The sequence below is a fragment of the Zea mays genome, chromosome 10 (genome assembly GCF_902167145.1).
Source record: "Zea mays cultivar B73 chromosome 10, Zm-B73-REFERENCE-NAM-5.0, whole genome shotgun sequence".
NCBI lineage: Eukaryota > Viridiplantae > Streptophyta > Magnoliopsida > Poales > Poaceae > Zea > Zea mays.
Window position 1 is genome coordinate 82,994,185 of NC_050105.1, and position 23,934 is coordinate 83,018,118.

Consider the following 23,934-nt stretch of genomic DNA (forward strand, 5'->3'; position numbering starts at 1 on the left):
TTAGGTCGGTTTCATTTTCCATCACCGTCCTTATGCTAAGTCAAAGCTTTTTCATCCACTGCTTCGAAACTGATTCATCTTTCTTCCAGATCGCGCCTTTCATACTATGTTCACCTTCATCTCAAAGCCGAAGTTACCTGTGACGGTATATTATACTGGAAAATATGTTAGTGGTGTTTTTGAGGACCTTCGGAAGATGAAAGCCCCTAACAAGGCCTTTAGCTAGGAAGGCGCTGCATGGACACCGAAGAAGACAAAGAAGCCTACCACCAGGGGATCGATCAGAAACAAAGAAGAAAGATAGGGATTAAATTATATTATATGGAGGGATATTTCTTTACCCATTCACATATCGGTCTCACATATAAAGGGTTGTATGTAGTTTTCTCGATCTACTGTACCTCTCTGTCCTATATGGAATTGAAGATACTTCTCTTTGCATGCATGCATGTGTGCCTTTCTCACTTGTGAGTGCTAGCATATGCTAATTTTGATATCATGCATGGACAATATATACATATCCATGTGACACCATATATGTTACTATTGATTGGTGTTTATAACTTGCTGGATTATCAATACAAACAATGGAGCATAAGTTTATTTCGTTCTTACATTATGAAAACACTATATAGCAGTTATTGTAAAACCTTCAACACCTAATGTTCATTTAATGTTATAAGTTTAGACAAAAAAATAAAGTTTTAGGTGGATTAATAGTCATGTTCTAATCTTCTCGTCGGATTGATATAGTCCTCCTGACTTTCACCCTCCTCCTTAGTCCAGTCCTTCCTATTCAATTTGACGTCATCCGAACCAGTCTGCCACGATGCTGACCACCACTACCTCCTTCCTGACGCTCGACGTCGTTCGATCCCAAACCCTCCTGACACCCTCACCTCACTTGTTATCGTCACGACGCCGACACGTCTCGCAGGCCCGATCTCGCTCGTCGCGACGATACAACCCTTCCTCGGCGGTCGGATAGACATTCTACATGGGAGTACGGCTTCGATTCAGTCGGCAAAAAACTTAACGACATGTTTGATTCTTATGTTTATATAGTTTTTCTTTTAACTTGTATCGTGTATTGATATAAAATTTGATTTTATATAACATTAGTTTTTCGATATTGTTTGATTTTGTCATGTGGTTTTTTGGCCCCCCATCAATTCTCATCATGCCCCCCACTCTATATAGGAAAGGGAAAAGGTCAATATATGTGTGTGTGTCAAAGGGGCTAGGGCAGCTATAAAATAGGTAGGGTCATGGGATTTCTTCCTAGACAAAGTCCACTAGTACAAAGAAGTTCTGTAGTGACGGTTAAAAATCTATTTACACTGGAGTTTCTTTTTCAAACCTCCATACAAGTAGAAATAAGATAAATAACCTAAATAATTAGACAAGACAAAACAGTTAATGCTTAGAAAATGAAATTTCTATATAGCTTCGGCCTTGCGTTCCTGCATACATCATTGGATGCTTACGGCCAAGATAGTTGTTGATGCATGGCTAGCTAGCTTAGGTACATCCATCCACGTCGACATCCACATACGCATGCGCAATCTATGGAGCAAACAAACACAGCAAGCACCCAAAGTGGAAAAGGGGTGCGTGACTCCCTTTCGATCTCTTTTAGTGTCATCTTCCTTATTTTAAATTCACTTAGATACATCAATCAAATTACACTCCAAGCGCAACGCCATGCAAGAGCATGCAAATCCTCTTTACAAAAAATAAAACCCCATTTAACACGCACACTCTTAGCCTTTTAGTCTTCAATTCACTCCACAAAGCCCAAACCAAAAACCAAAAAAAATAAAGGTTAAATCAATATGAGAAAAATGAAAAATCCAGCAAAAATAAATTATGCTCCTTGGACAACAACCTCATTATTGCATGTATGGACACAGATCAGCAGATCGGGTGAGAGAGCTAGAGGTAGCAGATCAGATCAAGAAGAGAGGGGGATAGATGCGCATGCACACCAATAATAAGCTAGCTTTTTCGTCATGTATGGTCATTTGGTCCCATAAAAAGGAGGGAGTGAGCTGTACTTTCCATGGCTTCCAGGTTGGACGGTGTTAGTTCTTGGTCATCGTCCCACATCAGCAGGTGCCGCGCCGACTCGTCGTCCCACTGGTCCTCCTGCCCCAGCGACGGCTGCTGCTCCTCCTCCTGCTGCTTCTGCAGCTGCCCGTAGCAGCAGCCGTTCGCCATGCCGGCCGCCGCCGCCGCCGCCTGACCATTGTTGTTGCCGCCGGCAACGCGGTGGTCATGGCCTAGAGCGCCGCAGTCCATGGCTGCTGGCATGCCCATTCCCATGCCGTCCACCAAGGGCGGCAGATGGAAGCCCATCGGCGCGTTGTCGTCCATCGCCGCCGCCGTGAAAGTGAGGAACGGGTGCTGCAGGTGGTGTGCTGCAGCGGCCGCGGGCGACGGCGGGCTGACGCTGACGCTCGTGTCGAACATGAAGAAGGGGCAGTGCGGGGGCAGCGGCGGGGACTCTTGGCCGCCGCCGCCGCCGCCGCCGGAGCCCAGCTTCGGCGGCGGCAAGGCAAGGCTCTGGCTGAGGATGGCGTCGAGCCGGTGCTCCGCCGCGCTGAACGGCGTCTGCAGGTGACGACCAAGCGCCGCGTCCGACGCCGCCGTGCTGCACGGAGGGCTCGCCGCCGTCACGGCCGAGCTCGTCGTCGTCGTGCTCATCGCCGGCTTCCGGATCTTCTTCTTGATCCACGAGTTCCAGTAGTTCTTGATCTCGTTGTCCGTCCGCCCGGGCAAGTGGCTGGCAATGTGGGCCCACCTGCAGAGAGAGAACCGGGGGACATGGCTGTGGTCATGTACACATCAACTAGCTAGCTAGCCTAGGTGTTGCATTCCTTTGGATTTAGCCTTCATTTTCAAGTAATGCTAGCTGTGGCCTTGGGCTTGCGCATGATTTGTTATATAGTCGTGTTCAAGTTTAACTAGTAGAAAGCGACTGATCAGAAAAGAACAACAAGCACGAGGTTGCCACCATACATGCATGTATATGATGTCAAGCTGATGCATATATATAATTATATATCTGCACATCATTGTTAATATTACATTGAATTGTTTGCTTCGAGTTGAAAACGTCATTAGGGCAAGTAGCATCTTAAGACGACAATTCAAATCGCAATTAATTCTCCTAGACATTTCTGAATCAGTTTTGCTGTTTGATATATGTTACCTGGAGTACACACAAGACTGACAAGTCCACATGTCACGAGAGATGAATCGAGGAGAAAATTTCTGGAGGAGATTAGGATACGCGGGCAGCATATATAGCGGCTATTTGCAGTGAGCATGCCAGCATTGCTAAATTAAGAACACAATAATGGAGCATGGGATTAATTAATTAATTGCAATGGAGCACATCACCCCAATGTGGGGGGTGCAAAATTAATTTCTTGCTGGTAAATGAAAAACGGAGTCATGATTCATCGCTGCCGTACATTTAGCCATGTGATTATCAGTACCTAGAGAGATCGATTATTTATTAATCAAGCAGTTCTTTTTGGGGGGGAGTGGGGGAGCGAATTAAGAAAGAAGAGAAGAAACTAGTAGGCCAAATTAATTCTCCAATTGGTACTGATGCTGAAGGGCGGAGAAAGAACTTGTTGTGCAGCCTAGCTAGCTAGCTAGCTACCTGTTGCCAACAATGGCGTGCAGGCTGATGATGAGCTTCTCCTCCTCCGCCGTGAACCGGCCTCGGCGGATGTCCGGCCTGAGGTAGTTGATCCACCGCAGCCGGCAGCTCTTCCCGCAGCGTTGTAGGCCTGCAGAACCCCTCACATTTTGTATCATCAATGCTAGCTCATCCATCCATCCAATTAAGAAGAGGAAGGATCCGAATCAATGCAAATGATCATCACCAGCAGCAACGACAAACTGATTGGTCTATATGCATGCACGGTGGAGGCAAGGCATCAAGATTCAATTCAAGAGAGAGAGAACATAGCCGCCTCGATCTATACGTACCGGCCTTCTCGGGGACCTCGCTCCAGCACCCGTAGCCATGGGTGGTGATGTACCTGATGAGCTTCTCGTCCTCCTCAGGGGACCAGAGCCCCCTCTTCACCTTCTGCTGGTTGCAGCAGGAGTGATGCCCCATGCACGCACACACAGACCGACCTCCAGCTGAATAATCGGAGGCTATGTGCTGCTGCCTGCTAGCTAGCTGTACGTTGCTGGGTGCAAATGGCTGGTTGGTGTTTATAGTAGGGCTTTTAACACGACCTCTCTCTCTCAGTCTCTCTCTCTCTCTCCCTCCCCGGGGCCGTCGGCTCCTCTCCTCTCTAGTAGCTAGCTAGCGCCGGGCTTCTGCCTCCTTCACTCTTCGTCGGCGGGGGCGCCGGTTGTTTAATCGAATAATCACCATCGCGTGAATTTCTCTCTCTCTCTCTGATTGATGCTTAGCTTCCTGAGGGATCGATCCCACCCCCACCCCCAGATTATTAAGCAAGCAAGCAGCATGCAAGGCCTCACAATGACACTTCGTTCCTTCCGTTGCATTGGCCGGGGTTTCCATGGCGAGGGCCCCACGCCGGTTCCACTTTAATTGGTGCTTTCCATCGAACACTACAGCGACATGGCATCAGACAGACGAGACGACATGTAGTAACCAGCAGCTCTACACAGCCAGAGCCACCAGGAAGAAGAAGGAAGGATATGTGGCTCGTTGCTGCTAGCTGCTTCAATTCACTTTTGTACGTACGTGTACATATCCCTGCATGCAATATATGGGTACGTAGTACGTACACAGTTACGTATATATATGAACCATGCATGCATGCATGCAATGATAGAGCCATAACTAACCCCGGCCGCATATGGTATATATCTACATGCATGACAGAATACTGTCGTGGAGTATATCGTAGATGTGTATAGTATGTGTGTAGTAGCACGCATGAAAAGCCGTGTACGTACGTACGTTGTTGTCACGGGAAAAATGCATGTGCGTGGCGTACCACAGATGTGTGTGCCTTTGGTTGGGTGCTAGCTAGCTCCGTGTGTTGTGTTGGTAGTTAGCAAGCAAGCAAGCAAACGTCGTGAGTTCCGGTATATATGTAATCATATATATCGACGCAATATTAATTTCGCGTGATCTTGATGTCAACCTACTCAGCGATGTCCTTTTGAAATCAACGTCGAGGTACACGCGCATGTATTACGCGCGTCCGTCCAGCTGATTTAGATTTGGATTTTTGTATGTACGTTTGTCTAGTCTGGAACCATCATTCACTATTAGAATTCGGCTCTTTGCTGAGTGTTTTTTTAGCACTTGGCAAAAACCTCTTTGTTAAGTGCTTTTTTTTTCTAACAGTAGGTAAAGAGCTTCTTTGCCCACTACCGGACACAGCTCATTTGTCGTGGCAAAGCACAAAAAACAATCCGTAAACTCTTTGCCGAGCGTGACTCTTGGCAAAGAGGTCTTGCTGAACTGTACATCAGCAACGACTTATTTGTCGATTACTTTTTATCGGGCACTCGACAAAGAATTTACCAAGTGTCAGGGTACTTGTCAAAGAAAAGTCGTTGTCACGGCGCCAAGTGTCGGTTTCGGAGCCTTTGCCGAGTGCATTTTAGACTAGCGCTCAGCAAAGAAGGCTCCAGTGGATCCCTTTGCTAGTCCCTTTGCCGAGTGCTCCGAAAGGCACTCGGCAAAGGCTCCCTCTTTGCCAGGTGTATGGACTATTTCTCGGCAAAGAAGGCTCCAGTGGGACACCTTTGTTAGTCCCTTTGCCGAGTGCCGGGCCACAACACTCAACAATGAAGCTTTACTAGTTCTCAGATGTACCTTCTTTGCCGAGTAGTGACCAAAAAACACATTTTTAATTTGTTTTTATTATTCCATCCAAACAAACAAAAGATATATCAGAATCATCACATATACATCACAGATATCATAGAATCATCACATACATCATGCACACCACAAATCTCACAAAGACAACAAATCTCACAAATATCACCACATCAAACAAGTTTCACAAACATAAGTCTCTACCACTCACAAACATAAGTCTCAAGTATCTCATAAAGTATTACCAACATCAACAAGTTTAGACCAAGTTATCTTACAAAGTATTACCAACACCAACAAACATAAGATCATGCGCACAAAGTATCTCAGTGGGGTAGGCGACTAGACTGGTTCGGCGATAGGCTGGGCGATCCATAAGGGTTGTTTGATGCCACCGATTGTCCCTTCATGTAGAAGAGATTGCATGTGTGAAACTAGATAAATATATATCATGTGCATGACTAAAATTTTGATACTCATAGGGGTATGGAACCAAGCAGGGTCAGCTTGAGAGAGCAACGAAGGTGGTGGAGCAAAACCCTGTGTGGCGCCAAGGCTCTGCATGTACTGGAACATCTTCACCATCCTGTACTGATCTGCCAAGCGAGCCACCCGCTTCGACCTCATCCTCACCTCCATCTCCATTTATTCCCTCCTCTCTTCTTCTAGTTGGGTCTGTAATATTTAATCCCAATTTTATAATAATGCAAATAGAAGGTATATAACTCAATGAATGACAAGTTACATAAGCACTAACCTAGAGTTCCTGGATGCGATGATGTGAGTTGTCCTGCTGAGTTTGTATGGTTGGGCTTGCGCTCGTGTTCCTTGCTCGCACCTGAGACTAGGTGGGAGTGGAGGACAAGTCGATTGCCCCACGACAATCCAGTACCGCTCATGCCTCCTCCGAGCATCATGAGGGACATCTCTGTTGATGTCCTGAGTCATCGGATCGTAATCTGGCCCATCGACCTGTGGTGACATGGCAGTCTACTCACTGAGGCGGCTATGGACGGTAGGGTTGATATATGCCTTGGGCCCATCCTCTAGGTTGTAGGTGGTCAGACGTCGTATTGCCCTTGTGGGCCATAGCATGCGCCGAGAAGATGGAGCATGGCTGGCCACCATGTGACGCCGACTGCGAGAAAACCATAAAGATGGTTAGAAATCGTGCCTAATCGAAAGTTAGACTAAATTAAAGAGAGCGTACCCATGCTTCTGCGTATTTGGCGAGGCTGCGACTACCTTGGTGGTGTGAGAGACTTTGCATCATCAACGTCATTCTCGGCTAGCGTTGTGAGCCTCGTCCCACTTGGTCGGGCACCACCTTTGCACCATGTTCTCCCAGCACTCAGGATGTGCGCCACACCAATAAGGAATCATCTACAAAAACAAGTACACAACATATCAGAAGATAATAATAAACATATTTAATATCAATATTATTGTTGATAGCCTGTCGGTCGATGAGCAACAGCAATACGAAGACTACCTGAGTCAAGCGAAGGAGAAATTCTTGTCACAATACACGGTGGATCGCCACTAAAAGGTTGTCAAACATGGCGAGACTGACGTCACATCTCTTCTCAAATTCCCAACGTAAGTAAACCCGACGACATCCAATCTATTAAACGGTATCTAGATCAACAACAGAATCAAATGAAACAACATATTAGAGATTTAGAGGAATCAATTAGAAAATTAACACGTTCGTTGGAGAAATCTGTTGTTCCTAGTTTTCCATCATATGAAACTAGTAATATGATATCTATGTCTAATACATCTGCAACAAATGGGGATTCACACCCCAACTATTATATGGTATGTCGATGAACTCATATCTAGGGCAAATACCACCATCGTCGTCCCTACTTGGTAGATCGGCGCCCCTGGACACGGTCGGATCGTTCGAGCTTTTGCCCGGACAGTCTGGCCCTTACACGGACCGTTCGACTTTTCGTGTCGGACAACCTGTGGTTGTACCAGGACCACCATGGGGCGTCCCGATAGTAGCGAACACAACAGGACATTCTGGACTTACCATCACATAGTACTGCATCGCGCCGGACCGTCCAACCGCCTAGGTCGGACAGTTCGGATACGCATACGTAAAACCTATTGTTGCACACTATGCACCAATTTATTACACACCACATCAGTAGTACGTTCCGCCCCCTATAGGTTTATACCACATCACACCATATGACCAGAGGTCTATCAACATTATCGATCGGTCACGGCAAGAATGTTGGCATAACAACGCCCGACCGAATGAGCCCCATAGCCCAAGATCCGATGGTCTGCCATCGGACGCAATGGAGAAAATTAGGGAAAAGATGGCTAAACTATTTTAGGAGATACCTTATTTCATTAACAGTGGTATATTTGTTGTCCCTAAAAATGCCTCACTATTTTTAGAGGCGATCGGGGCATTTATGTAGGGAAAAATTATATACATCTCTGTCTTATTAACGGTGCGTGCAATCTAAGCAACCTCGCAAGCCTCATAAGGCTACGGAGGCAAGGGACTTGGCACCACCAGACTTAATACATTCCAATTTATGTGAGATGAACATAACATTGACTAAAGGAGGCAAATGATATTTAATTACTTTTATCGATGATTCTACTAGATTTTGTTATGTGTATCTCTTAAAGTAAAAAGACAAAGCTTTGCATTATTTTAAGACCTACAAAGCTAAAGTGGAAAATCAACTCGAGAGTAAAATTAAACGGTTAAGGTCTGATCGTGGTGGAGAATATTTTTCAGGTGATTTTTCTGATTTTTTGTGTGGAACATAGTATTATTCACGAGAGGACACTGCCATACTCACCACAATCCAACACTACAGGACTTGTCTTCTTTGCCAAGTGTCACAGACACTAGGCAAAGCCTCTTTTACACTCGGCAAACGATTTGCCTAGTGTTGCACTCGGCAAAGTGGAGTCGGTAACGAAGGAATCGGCAAAGTGCCTTTGCCGAGTGCCATTTCTCGGGCACTCGGCAAACACTTTGCCTAGTGCCACACGTCACTCGGTGAAGAAAAGTTTCCATGACGGCGGAAGGCACGGTAACGGAAGCTTTGCCTAGTGCAGCACTAGGCAGAGACGACCCCTTTGCCGAGTGCAGCACTAGGCAGAGGCGACCCCTTTGCCGAGTGCAGCACTAGGCAGAGACGACCCCTTTGCCGAGTGCAGCACTAGGCAGAGGTGGCCCCTTTGCCGAGTGCAGCACTAGGCAAAGTGTGTTTCCAGGCTACCCTCGCTCCTTACCTTGCCGAGTGCTATGGTTGTTGCACTCGGCAAAGACCCTCTTTGCCGAGTGCAACACTAGGCAAAATGACCAGAGCCACCCTTTTTATTTATTTGTATATATTCCATCCAAACAGACAGAAAATACATATCAAACACCACATACATATCATCAACATCACATGTAAAGCAACAACAACACATGTCTCACAAATAAGTTCACATGTCTCATAAATAAGTCTACATGTCTCACAAATAAGTCCACATGTCTCACAAATAAGTCCACATGTCTCACAAATAAGTTCACAAAGATCACAATATATCACCGACAATACATATCTCACAAATAAGTTCACAAACGACGCACGCAATTAGGCTCAGTTGGTGAAACATGAGGATCATTCGATGCCGCCGATTGATTCTGCAAAAATGAGAAGGCATTGCATGTGTGAGACAAGATAAATATATATTATATTTAACGAAAACTTTCATACTCTACTAGGTTTCAATTAGTGCAGTGGTTTGACCCTAAGCATGAACATACAAACTAAAACAGTCATACTCACAGGAGTGGAAAACTGAGATGGAGGTGGATTTGGAGTGAATAGCGAAGGTGGTGGAGCTACACCCGTTGCGGACTGTATGTAACGAAGAATGTCCTCCGTCCTCTGCTGCTCGGACCTCATCCTCGCATCCAACTCCAAACGTTGCCTCCTCTCTTCTTCAAGTTGGGCCTAGAACATTTCACCCACATGTTACAATAATGCATAGAAAAGATATATTATCAATGAACGACGAATATAGCATGAACAACCTGGAGTTCCCTCCTCTCTTCTACCAGTTGGTTCTGCAATATTTCACTCAAATGTTAAAATAATGCATAGAAAAGAAATATTTCAATGAACGATGAATATATCATGAACAACCTGGAGTGCTTGTATCCGATGCTGTGAAGTGTCCTGCCGAGGTCGTATAGCTGGGCTCGCGCTCGTGCTACTTGCTCGAATCTGAGATAGAGAGGGAGTAGCGGCTGAGTCGATTGCACCGTCGCAAATCCAGTAGCGTCCATGCTTCTTGCCTCCTCCAACCCTCATGACAACTTCTGCGTCAAGCTCCTCGGTGCTCGGATCGTATTCAGACCCATGGACCTCCCTTGCCATCGATGTGTACTCACTGAGGCGACTGTGGATGGTTCCATTGCTGTACGCCTCTGGCCCATCCTCTGGGTTATAGTTGACGTCGGACGTCGCCTTGGCCTTGTGGGACATAGCAAATGCCTTGAAGATGGAACAAGTCTGTCCACCATGTGACACCGACTATGAGAAAACCAGCGAGATGATTAGAAATTATGCATAATTGAGTGTTTCAATAAATAAATGAATTCACATACCCATGCTTGTGCGTATCCGCTGAGGCTGCGACTGCCTTGATGGTGTGGTACACCTGGCATCATCAAACGTCGATCCCGACAAGTGTTGTGCACCTCCTCCCACTCGTCTGAGCACCATTTGTCCACCATTCGTTCCCAACACTCGGGATGCGTGGCACACCAATAAGGAATCATCTATAGAAAATCAAGTACATGATATATGAGAAGATGAAATTAAGGCTACCTAATCTCAAAAGTAATCGGTATTAATGTTTTGTATTTACCTCCAAGTACTGGTCCCGAGTCAACTTCATGGTCCTTGCGTCCTTTTTGGAGACCTTCCCTCCTCTGTGCCTTGCTCAGGACGAAATCGGCCTTAGGCCTTCTCCATGTCTTTCCACTACTAGGCGACTTTATCTCTTGGTTTGGTCTATCACATAACACTGCCAGATCCACTCTTGCCTTTACATTATCCTTTGACTTATCAGGAATGTCCATGATTGTTGCCCAAAGTGCCTCGGCGACATTCTTTTCAGTGTGCATCACGTCAATATTGTGTGGAAGGAGAAGGTCATCATAATAGGGGAGCCGAGTCAAGCCCGACTTGTGGGTCCACATATGTTGCTCACCATATCCCACAAAACCACCTTCTGGATTGACCACGAGACCATCTATCTGTTGACGAACTTCAGCACCAGTCATCATTGTAGGTGGGTGGTCTGTCACTATGACATCTTTCGTAAAGTTCTTGATGTCTAGTCTGAATGCATGGTCAAGAGGAAGGAACTGTCGATGTTTGTCGAATGATGAATACTTGCCACCCTTCTGTAACCAAAGGAACCTCAAACCTTCCTTGCATACTGGGCATGGGAACTTCCCGTGAACACACCAGGCGGAGAATAGCCCATACGCTGGGAAGTCATGCATGGAGTACTGGTACCAAACATGCATTTTGAAGTTTTTCTTTGTAGCTCGATCGTATGTCCACACCCCTTCCTCCCAAGCACGGACCAATTCATCAATCACATGCTCCATATACACACCCATTTTATTCCCCGGGTGTCCAGGAATTATCAACGACAAGAACACGTTTTGTCGTTGAAAGCATACGCCGGGGGGGAGATTGAGGGGGATTACGAACACAGGCCAACATGTGTATGGGACAGCCATTAGTCCATAAGGATTGAACCCATCTGTGGCAAGCGCAACACGTACATTACGAGCCTCTTCAGCTTTCACATGGTGAATGGAATCAAAGTGGGTCCATGCTTCACCATCGGATGCATGTACCATCTTGTCGGGATTGTATCGTTTGCCATTTTTGTGCCATGTCATCTGTTTCGCGGATTCCTCGGTCATGTATAGCCGCTGGATCCTTGGTATGAACGGAAGGTGCCGTAGGATTTTCATGGGGATGTCAAGCTGCCTCTTCTGGCCATCAGTAGAGCCTACCTCTATGAACCTAGAGGATTTACACTTTGGACAGTACTTTGCTTCCGAGTATTCTTTTCTAAATAGGATGCACCCCTTCGGACAAGCATGTATCTGCTCATATGGCATCTTGATTGCACGAAGAAGTTTTTGTGCCTCATACATGCTCTTTGGCAGAACATGACCCTCTGGAAGCAGGCTACCGATAACTGTCAACATACCATCGAAGGCGTCTCGACTCAGGCTATATTGCGACTTTAACGCCATTATGCGTCCAATGGCATCCAATTGAGAAACATTTGTCTTGTCATGAAGGGGTTTTTGTGCTGCAGCAAACATGTCGTAGAACGCCTTTGCGGTTGCCTCTGGCTCCTCCTCCATGCATCCTTCAGCGAACTGTGCCTCGTGATAGTCATTTAACATATCCGCTACCCCAGCGTCATCATCATAATCCTCAACGCGTGGTCTCACCACCTCCTCTCTCATTCGACCGGCTTCACCATGATAGATCCAACGGGAATAGTCTGCTGTAAATCCATTCAACCAAAGATGTTCCCCCATGACCTTCTTTGTTTGTCTTTTCCTGTTTGCACATTTACTGCATGGACAACAAATTCTACTCGCTCCTTTAGCAGCCTCACCAAATGCTCGTTCCAAGAAAGCATCAGTCTTGTTGATCCATTCATTGGTGACCTGACCCTGACCTGAGCGGCCCATGTACATCCACTCACGGTCCTCCATCGCCTAACATATATAGTAGAGAGTAACATAAACAACAATCGCAGGAAAGAACGAGTGAATTGGGTGGAATTGTTTTGTTAATTCTGAATTTTGCAGGAAAGAACGAGTGAACGAGTGAACATGGACATGCTGAAAAGAACGAGTGAACTGGGTCGAATTGCAGGAAAGCTCTACTCGCTCCTTTTGCATTTCTCAACACAACTCAATTGCAGGAAAAATGACTCTTTGTGCATTTTTTTTATTTTGTGAATGAGGCCAAAAGGTTATGTGTATGAGGCAAAAGGTTATGGTGAATTTTTTTTATAGAATCAATTACAACAAAAGAATATTATGGTGAAAAAATTATAGAGTAATATTAGGAAAGCATTCGTAAGTCATAATTCACAATTAATACATAAGTCATACATCACTTGAAGGATTATCTAGAAAGAAAGATCACTCTTGCGATGGCATGATAAAAGTTATCCATAGTACGATTATTAGAGTATGCATTTCAGCCAAATAGCAAAATGGCTACTTTCAGCTAAACGGTAATTTGAGCCAAACAACAAAACTTTCAGCCAAACTGAAATTTTCCTACTTCCTACTTGCTGCATTCAACAAAACTGCTACTTTCAGCTACTTACGACGGCGGGGAACAGCAGCGAACTGAATTCAACAAAACTGCTACTTTCAGCATGGAGCGGGGAACAGCGGCGGACTGAATTCAACAAAACCAAACTGTTTGCTGCTTACGATGGTGGGGAACAGCGGCGAACAGAACTTCGCCTGAGAGAGAGCACGAAGCTGTTTACCGGCACTACTACTACTCAGATTTATGGACTTGAAGGGCTTTTGTATTTATGGACACAAAGTTGTTCACATAATACTGGATTTACCTGAGAATTCATGTGAGATACATCTAGTTTCTGGCACTTAAAAAGTTCAACTGGTGTCCGTGGAACCCATTTGAGCTTTACAAATTCTTATTACTGTTATCACGTTAGCCATAGCACATGCAACTCGTAGATAGTCTTGCTGATGTACTCTGAGTAGTTCAGTCTTTCATGCGATTTGGTGAACATGGTTCAATGCATAACCCCTGTAATCTATCTGCTCAATAGGCTAGACGCTCTAGAATTTTTTGGACTGATTAAGTGAGTGGCAAAATGACACATGACGCACTGTTTTCTCCTATTTAAATGTTAATTGCAGTGCAACTAATAAAAGCTAATTAAGAGTCAGACGCTTTCTCCCAGACGGCACTAAAAGGACCCACTTGCATGTCCAATTAGATGGCGTCAACTATTTTTCTCAGGAGACAAATCTTCCAGCTAGATGGCGCTAACGAGAAGAACGAGGCAGCGTTGGCATGGGGGATATTGCGCCCCCTCAATTCTAGCTGTGAACAAAACACTTGGGCTGCTAGTGTGACAAAATCCGTGGACAACTGAAAAGGACTAGAACGTCTAAATCAAGTGGACGGAGGGACATGGCGACCGGAGGCACCAGAAGCTCACCGTCGGCCACTAAAAACAAAGCATAAACAGAGGGGCAAATCTAATGTCGCTGCTGGAGATTCGTTCTCCGTTCTGGGGTGGGAAATAAGCACCCACAACACAGTAGAGACAAATCACGAAGCTGCAAGGCAAGATGTCACCGTTACTTACCAGGCAGGGGGGCGGACGGGTGAGGAGGCAGGGAGGAGCGGAAGCAGACGTGGCGGCGGCCGGTCTGGTGAGCGGCAGCACCGCCGCGTACGGGCACAGACCACGTGCGCGAGAAGAGGAGAGGAGAGGGAGTCAAGGGAGCATCTCGGTGTGGCAGCCTGGCAGGGCAGCTTCCCGGATGCTGCTAGCAGGGGCGAGTCGAGGTGGTAGCGTTGCAGTTGCAGGCGCGCCGCACGACGGCAGCGGAAGTGCCCAGAAGCTCACCGTCGGCCAGCGCACAGGCCAAATCCGAAGCCGCCGCCGCCACGCTAGGGTTGGACCGGTCGCGCTCACCCAAGTCCAGTTCGTGAGTCGTGGCCCCACTTGTCACTGATGTGAATTGGAGCTGGTGTGCGTGGCACACTCCATTTTTACTTTGCCTAGTGTCAGTTCAGGAACTAGGCAAACAGACACTTTGCCTAGTGTCAGTTCAGGACACTAGGCAAAGAGGCATTTTGCCTAGTGTCTTTTTTTGACACTCGGTAAAATATTTTTTTTCTTTTCTTTTTTGCTTCCAAACTTTTTATGATATGTTTCTATAGCACCTAGAACTACATGTAAAGTTTTGATAATTTTTAAAAATGTTTAGCTATATTTAGTAAATTTATTTCATTTAATTGAATTTCGTCTGATAATTTAAATTTGAACTGCAAGTCATTCGCATAATGGAAAAATCGATGGAAAAATGATATTCATGTTATTTAGTATAATTTGAGGCCTTATCCGGTAACATACTAGAGATTTCGAACATCATGTTCACGAAACTTGACCACAAACGTGTGGTCTAGTTGTTTTTTAAATTGCATAAAAAGCAAATGAAGTCGGAAAATCATAAAACTTGTCGAGATGTCATGATACCATATATGGAGGCTATGATAAAAATTTGACAATATTCCATAGAAGTTTTTATGTACAATGCTTACAAACCAAAGAATTGAGAGAGAAGTTTAATGATTTAATGTAGACGCCGACTAGGTGGTAACTATCGTTCGTGTCAAACTTGTATGAAACCTTGTCAACTTTTTATCACAGCCTCCACATATGATATCATGACATCTCGACAAGTTTAATGATTTTCTGACTTTTTTTGATTTTTATACAATTAAAAAACAATTGGATCGTAAGTTTGTGGTCATGTTTCGTGAACATGATGTTTAAAATTTATAGTCGGTTACTCGATAAGGTCTTAAATTATGATAAATAACATGAATATCAGTTTTCCGTCATGCGAATGACTTGCAGTTCAAATTTGAATTATCAAAAGAAATTCAATTAAATGAAATAAATTGAATAAATATAGCAAAAACTTCAAAAATTTTACCAAAGCTTGACATGTAGTTCTAGGTGCTATAGAAACACATCATAAAAAGTTTGGAAGCAGAAAGAAAAGAAAAAAATTATTTTACCGAGTGCCAAAATAAGACACTAGGTAAAGTTCCTCTTTGCCTAGTGTTCCAGTCCGACACTAGGCAAAGAGACCTTCTTTGCCGAGTGTTGAAGGCAGATACTCGGCAAAGTTAACGGTTGGTGGATGGTGTTAGATGACGACGCTAGTTTATCAAGTGGTTTTCTTTGCCTAGTGTCTGGCACTAGGCAAACGTCCGGTTTGCCGAGTGTTTTATTTTGCCTAGTGTCTGGCACTAGGCAAACGTTCGATTTGCCTAGTGTTTTTCTTTGCCTAGTGGCGGACACTCGGCAAACGACTGATTTGCCTAGTGTCTTGATTTGCCGAGCGTAACACTCGGCAAAGAAGATCTTTGCCTAGTGCCCGTGAATTCACACTCGGCAAAATATTTAGCGCTAGGCAAAGTTTGTCTCTCCCGTAGTGCAATGGGGTTGCTGAGAGAAAGAACCATACTCTAACTGATTTGGTTAACGCCATGTTAGAGACTTCGGGGCTATCTAAGGAATGGTGGGGAGAGGCGATCTTGACGGTGTGTAATGTCCTGAATAAAGTTCCCACAAAGAACAAAGAAATCACACCATTCGATGAATGGGAAAAGAGGAAATTAAATATCTCCTATTTGTGCACCTGGGGTTGTTTGGCCAAACTGAATGTGCTAATTAACAAGAAGCACAAATTAGGACCAAAAACTGTTGATTGTGTTTTCCTTGGATATGCTTTTCACAACATTGGATATAGGTTCTTAATTATAAACTCTAGAGTACCGGACATGTTGGTTGGTACTATTATAGAGTCCAGAGATGCTACGTTTTTTAGGACGAATTTCCCATGAAAACTACATATGATATGTCTAGTGATGAACCAACAATACCCCATAAGCATTTTATTATCATAGAACACACTGAGGAATCCCATATACATAATCATGTGGAAGATAACAATGTATCAACTCGAAAGAGTAAGAGACCAAGCAGTGGCGGAGGACGGACAAAAATTAAGGTGTTGCTAACACAAAACTCATAATATAATTGTCGGGGATAAGATTCCCGGTCCATGGAGCCCATCGGTCAGAAAAGCGCACTGAGAAAAAACCTCTGGTCACAATAAACTTACTTATCGGAGCGAGGTTTGAAACACTGACAATAATCTAATACAATTTATAGATATAAAATTAATGATGAATGTGAAAAAATATCTTATTTAAAAGTCATCATAATCTTTTATTTACATCCAACTATCATATAACGAATAAAATCTGAAAAAAGAAAATAAGTTAATAGCCATTATTATTGCACTTCCAAGAACCAAGAATACACACGGTTCCACCTCCAAGAATAGTGATGGCGACAAGGTTACACCGGAGCCAGAACACGGGCGAACCACAGTCAGCAGAGGTGCATGTGGAGTTGAGCGGTTCGCGGAGGCGAGCACGACATGCGGAGCTAGACGACGATGGTGCGCACGGAGATGGGCAACGCTAGCGAGCGCGGAGATGGACGGGGCAGCAGACCAAAGTCTGCGGAGGTGGAGCAGGCCTAGACATGCGACGGAGGCGCACGCAGAGCTTCGCGGACGCTGGACGGGTGGAGCCGCGGAGACAGTCGCAGTCCTGGGCTCGGCAGCTAGCAGCGTTAGGGTTAGAAATAAATTATTTTTTACTGTTGATGTTCTTTGATCTAGACCAAGGTATTGCTCAAGCAATACCGGGCCATATTGGGCCCTCCGCCCCTGAGACCAAGGATTGCAAAGTCCTTCGGTGATGATTACATATTGTATATCTTGTGGATGACACCCCAAGTACCATTGAAGAGGCATATTCCTCTCCAGATGCTGACTTTTGGAAGGAAGCAATAAGGAGTGAGATGGATTCTATTATGTCTAATGAAACTTGAGAGGTCATTGATCGTCCTTATGGATGTAAGCCCATTGGGAGTAAATGGGTGTTCAAGAAAAAGCTTAGACCTGATGGTACTATTGAAAGGTACAAGGTGAGGCTTGTAATTAAAGGCTATTCACGAAAAGAAGGTGAGGATTTCTTTGATACTTATTCGCATGTGGCTCGATTGACCACAATTCGTGTGCTACTTTCTCTGGCTGCCTCTCATGGTCTTTAAAAGGGAAATAGGGTTAACATTTTCCCAGTATTAATTTTGGTGGTTGAATACCCAACACAAATATTGGACTAACTAGTTTGCTCTAGAATGTATAATATAAGGTGCATAAAGGTTCAACACAAACCAATAAAAAGATTGAAGAAAGGATTCAAATACAAAGGAGCAAAGAAACCGAGTGTGCCCTGGTCTGGCGCACCGGACTGTCCGGTATGCCATCGGACAGTGTCCGGTGCACTAGGACCATACAGTCTCCAACTTGCCACTCTCGGGTTTCTCAGGGAGCGCTCCGCTATAATTCATCGGACTGTCCGGTGTGCCACCAGACTGTCCGGTGCACCAGCGAAGCAACGGCTACTTCACGCAACGGTCAACTGCAAAAGCGCGGGCGCAGAGCTACAATGATGAACAGTGCACGTAGAGTCAGAGCCGCCCATCAAAGGCGCACCGAACACTGCCCAATGTCTGTCCGGTGCGGCACCGGACTGTCCGGTGCCACTAGAGGACAAAGCCTCCAACGGTCAGAAGCTCTCGAACCCTAATGGTTGGGTGACGTGGCTGGCGCACCGGACAGTGTCCGGTGGCGCACCGGACTGTCCGGTGCGCCCATCGACAGCAGCCAACCCCAACGGTCCTTTGGTGGTTGAGGGCTATAAATACCCCCAACCACCACCACTCCAAGCATCCAAGTTTCCAGCACTTCACATTCAATATAAGAGCTAGTGCATTCACTCCTAGACACAATTCAAAAGAATCAAAGCCTCTTCAAGTCCCAAATTCACTCCAAACACCTAGTGACTAGAGAGAGTGTTTTGCTCGTGTTCTTTGTGCTCTTGTTTCTTGGATCGCTTTCTTCTTCCTCATTCTTGTTCTCAAAGTGACTTGTAATCAAAGCAAGAGACGCCAAGTGTGTGGTGGTCCTTGCGGGGTATAAGTGACCCGTTTAATTAAGGAGAAAGCTCACTCGGTCTAGGTGACCGTTTGAGAGAGGGAAAGGGTTGAAAGAGACTCGGTGTTTGTGACTACCTCAACGGGGACTAGGTTCTTTAGAATCGAACCTCGGTAAAACAAATCACCGTGTTCATCCGCTTTATGAGGGAGATGGAAACCGGTGAGAAGGTCACAAGCCACAGGAAGGCTCCATCAAGGGAGTCCGACGCGAAAGGCAAGGAGGAATCCCCTCCCCGCGTCAAGTCGCATCGGAGTGGCGACAAGAAGAAGAAGATGAAGAAAGTGGTCTACTACGAGACCGACTCTTCGTCGCCCTCCACATCCGGCTCCGACACGGCGTTCGTCGCTTCTAAGCGCCATGAGTGCAAGAAGTATAGTAAGATGCCACTTCGTTATCCCCGTATTTCTAAGCGTGCTCCTCTACTTTCTATTCCATTAGGCAAACCACCATATTTTGATGGTGAAGATTATTGTATGTGGAGTGATAAAATGAGGTATCACCTAACCTCACTCCACGCAAGCATTTGGGACATTGTTGAATTTGGAGCGCAGGTACCTACCGTGGGGGATGAGGGCTACGACTCGGACGAGGTCGCCCAAATACGACACTTTAACTCCCAAGCCACTACTATACTCCTCGTCTCTCTATGTCGAGAGGAGTATAATAAGGTGCAAGGGTTAAAGAGCGCAAAGGAGATTTGGGACGTCCTAAAGACTGCGCACGAAGGAGATGAGGTGACCAAGATCACCAAGCGGGAGACGATCGAGGGGAGCTCGGTCGATTCGTCCTCAACCAAGGAGAGGAGCCACAAGCAATGTACAACAGGCTCAAGACCTTGGTCAATCAAGTGCGCAACCTCGGGAGCACAAAATGGGATGACCATGAGATGATCAAGGTTATTCTAAGATCCCTCTTTTTTCGCAATCCTACTCAAGTACAATTAATTCGTGGGGATCCTAGATACAAATTAATGTCTCCCGAGGAAGTGATAGGAAAGTTTGTGAGCTTTGAACTAATGATCAAAGGCTCCAAACTCATCATCGACTTGGAGAAAGGCGGCACCTCCACACCCGAGGTGCAACCCGTCGCATTCAAAGCGACGGAAGAGAAGAAAGAAGAGTCTACATCAAGTAGGCTCCCCATCGACGCCTCCAAGCTCGACAACGAGGGGATGACACTCATCATCAAGAGCTTCCACCAAATCCTCAAGCAAAGGAGGGGGAAGGATTACAAACCCCGCTCCAAGAGGGTGTGCTACAAGTGTGGTAAGCCCGATCATTTTATTGCAAAATGTCCAATGTCTAGTGATAGTGATAGGGGCAACGACAAGAAGGGGAAGAAGAGAGAAAAAGAAGAGGTACTATGAGAAGAAGGGCGACGATGCCCACGTGTGTCGGTAATGGGACTCCGACGAGAGCTCCACCGACCCTTGCTCCGACGAGGATGCCGCCATCATCGCCGTCAACAAGGGACTCCTCTTCCCCAATGTCGGCCACAATGCTTCATGGCAAAGGACGGCAAAAATAAGAAGGTACAATATAGAACCACCCCCAAGTATACTATATCTAGTGATGAGGGTAGTTCTAGTGATGATGAAGATGATTTGCTTAATCTTTTTGCCAACCTTAACATGCAACAAAAAGAAAAATTAAATGAATTGATAGGAGCCATTTATGAGAAGGATGAACTTTTGGATAGCCAAGAGGAATTCCTTATTAAAGAAAACAAAAGGCATGTTAAAGTAAAAAATGCTTATGCTCAGAAAGTTGAAAAATGTGAAAATTTGACTAAGGAGCTTAGCATGTGCCATGATTCAATTACCAATCTTAGAAATGAAAATGCTAATTTAAATGCTAAGATTGATAAATTAAATGAATAAATTTCTAGCCTTAGAACTGAAAATGCTAATTTAATTTCCAAGGCTAGAGAGTTAAATGTTTGCAATGATTTTATTTCCTGTCTTAGAGATGAAAATGCCATTCTAAAATCTAAGATAGATGAATTAAATGTTTGCAAACCCTCTACATCTATTGTCGAACATATTTCTATTTGTACTAGATGTAGAGATATTAATGTTGATGCTAGAAATGATCACCTTGCTTTAATTAAACAACAAAATGATCATATAGCTCAATTAATTGCTTAAATCAATGAGCATGAAATTGAAAATGAAAAATTTAAATTTGCTAGGAGCATGCTCTATAATGGGAGATGCCCTAGCATTAAGGATGACATTGGTTTCCAACAGGGAAGCAATGTCAAGCTTAATGCCCCTAAGAAATTGTCTAACTTTGTTAAGAGCAAAGCTCCCATGGTTCAGGATAATGAGGGCTATATTTTATATCCTGCTAATTATCTCAAACACAAGATTAGGAGAATTCATGCTAAGAAATCTCATTCTGTTTCTCACCATGCTTTTATGTATAAGAATGAGGCTTCTAGCTCTAAGCAATCAACCCATGTTAAATTGCCTAAAAAGAAAACTCCTACTGCATCAAATGAGCCTAACATTTCATTTAATACTTTTGATGCATCTTATGTTTTGACTAACAAATCAGGCAAAGTAGTTGCCAAATATGTTGGGGGCAAACACAAGGGCTCCAAGACTTGTGTTTGGGTACCCAAGGTGCTTGTTTCTAACGTGAAAGGACCCAAGACTGTTTGGGTAACTAAGAACAAGGCCTAAATTGTTTTGCAGGTTTATGCATCCGGGGACTCAAGTTGGATAATTGATAGCGGATGCACAAGCCACATGACAGGGGAGAAAAGAATGTTCTCCTCCTACGAGAAAAACGAAGATCACCAAAGAGCTATCACATTCGGGGATGGAAATCAAGGTTTGCTCAAAGGACTTGGTAAAATTGCTATATCACCTGACCATTCCATTTCCAATGTTTTTCTTGTAGATTCTTTAGATTACAATTTGCTTTCTGTATCTCAATTATGCAAAATGGGCTACAACTGTCTTTTTACAAATATAGGTGTTACTGTCTTTAGAAGAAGTGACGATTCAATAACATTTAATGGAGTGTTAGAGGGTCAGCTATATTTAGTTGATTTTAATGAAAACATAGCTGAACTCAACACTTGTTTAATTGCTAAGACTAATATGGGTTGGCTCTGGCATCGCCGACTAGCCCATGTTGGGATGAAGAATCTTCACAAGCTTCTAAAGGGAGAGCAAATTTTAGGACTAACAAATGTTCATTTTGAGAAAGACAGAGTTTGTAGTGCATGTCAAGCAGGAAAGCAAGTTGGCACCCATCATCCACACAAGAAGATAATGACAACGGACAGGCCACTAGAGTTACTCCACATGGATCTATTTGGCCCGATAGCTTACATAAGCATCGGCGAGAGTAAGTACTGTCTTGTAATTGTGGATGATTATTCTCGCTTCACTTGGGTATTCTTTTTGCAGGAAAAATCACAAACCCAAGAGACCTTAAAGGGATTCTTGAGACAGGCTCAAAATGAGTTCGGATTGAGAATAAAAAAGATAAGAAGCGACAACGGGACGGAGTTCAAGAACTCTCAAATCGAAGGCTTTCTTGAGGACGAGGGCATCAAGCATGAGTTCTCTTCTCTCTACACACCTCAACAAAATGGTGTAGTGGAGAGGAAGAATAGAACTCTACTGGACATGGCTAGGACCATGCTTGATGAGTACAAGACTCCGGACCGGTTTTGGGCTAAGGCGATTAACACAGCCTGCTACTCCATCAACCGACTCTACCTTCACCGAATCCTCAAGAAGACATCTTATGAACTCCTCACCGGTAAAAAGTCCAATGTTTCATATTTTAGAGTCTTTGGTAGCAAATGTTTTATTCTTGTTAAAAGAGGTAGAAAATCTAAATTTGCTCCTAAGGCTGTAGAAGTCTTTTTACTTGGTTATGACTCAAACACAAGGGCATATAGAGTATTCAACAAATCCACTGGATTAGTTGAGGTTTCTTGTGACATTGTGTTTGATGAGACTAATGGCTCCTAAGTGGAGCAAGTTGATCTTGATGAGCTACATGATGAAGAGGCTCCGTGCGTCGCGCTAAGGAACATGTCCATTGGGGATGTGTGTCCTAAGGAATCCGAAGAGCCCACACAAGCACAAGATCAACCGTCATCTTCCAATCAAGCATCCCACCAACTCAAGATGAGAATCAGGCTCAAGACAATGAAGATGAAGATCAAGAGGATGATCCACCTCAAGAGGAGGACAATGATCAAGGTGAGGTGAAGTTGATCAAGACAAGGAAGATGATCAAGAGATACAGGGTCAAAGACCGCCACACCCAAGAGTCCACCAAGCAATTCCACAAGATCACCTAGTCAACTCCATCCTTAGTGATATCCATAAGGGGGTAACTACTAGATCTCGAGTTGCTCATTTCTATGAACATTACTCTTTTGTGTCCTCTATTGAGCCATACAGGGTGGAGGATGCATTAAGAGATTTGGATTGGGTGCTGGCTATGCAAGAGGAGCTCAACAACTTCACGAGGAATGAGGTATGGCATTTAGTTCCACGTCCTAACCAAAACGTTGTAGGTACCAAATGGGTATTCCGCAACAAGCAAGATGAGCATGGTGTGGTGACAAGGAACAAAGCCCGACTTGTGGCCAAAGAATATTCACAAGTCGAAGGTTTGGACTTTGGTGAAACTTATGCACCTGTAGCTAGGCTTGAGTCAATTCGTATATTACTTGGCTATGCTACTTACCATGGCTTTAATCTTTATCAAGTGGATGTGAAAAGTGCCTTCCTCAATGGACCAATCAAGGAAGAGGTCTATGTTGAGCAACCTCCTGGCTTTGAAGATAGTGAGTACCCTAACCATGTGTATAAACTCTCAAAGGCGCTTTATGGGCTCAAGCAAGCTCTAAGAGCATGGTATGAATGATGCGATATTTCCTTATCACTAATGGCTTCAAAGTCGGTAAAACCGATCCTACTTTCTTTACTAAAACTATTGCAAAAGATTTGTTTGTATGCCAAATTTATGTTGATGATATCATATTTGGGTCTACTAACAAATCTACTTGTGAAGAGTTTAGTAGGATCATGATACAGAAATTCGAGATGTCTATGATGTGGGGTTGAAGTATTTCCTAGGATTTCAAGTCAAGCAAATCCAAGATGGCACCTTCATCA

At 44.6% G+C, this 23,934-nt stretch overlaps 2 protein-coding genes across 2 annotated transcripts; both read right to left on the bottom strand.

The window, feature by feature from the left end:
- Window positions 1-1,601: 1,601 nt before the first annotated feature.
- Window positions 1,602-4,235, bottom strand: LOC100285212 (uncharacterized). Its single transcript, NM_001370706.1, has 3 exons — window positions 4,006-4,235; window positions 3,674-3,803; window positions 1,602-2,803 (listed from the first exon to the last, which is right to left on the bottom strand). Exons 1-3 carry the CDS (start codon window positions 4,136-4,138, stop codon window positions 2,011-2,013), a joined length of 1,056 nt encoding a protein of 351 aa, NP_001357635.1. The 5' UTR covers window positions 4,139-4,235; the 3' UTR covers window positions 1,602-2,010.
- Window positions 4,236-9,347: 5,112 nt separating this feature from the next.
- On the bottom strand, window positions 9,348-10,762 carry LOC109943093 (uncharacterized). Its single transcript, XM_035963405.1, has 5 exons — window positions 10,476-10,762; window positions 10,012-10,401; window positions 9,900-9,932; window positions 9,652-9,819; window positions 9,348-9,506 (listed from the first exon to the last, which is right to left on the bottom strand). Exons 1-5 carry the CDS (start codon window positions 10,647-10,649, stop codon window positions 9,438-9,440), a joined length of 834 nt encoding a protein of 277 aa, XP_035819298.1. The 5' UTR covers window positions 10,650-10,762; the 3' UTR covers window positions 9,348-9,437.
- Window positions 10,763-23,934: the final 13,172 nt, after the last annotated feature.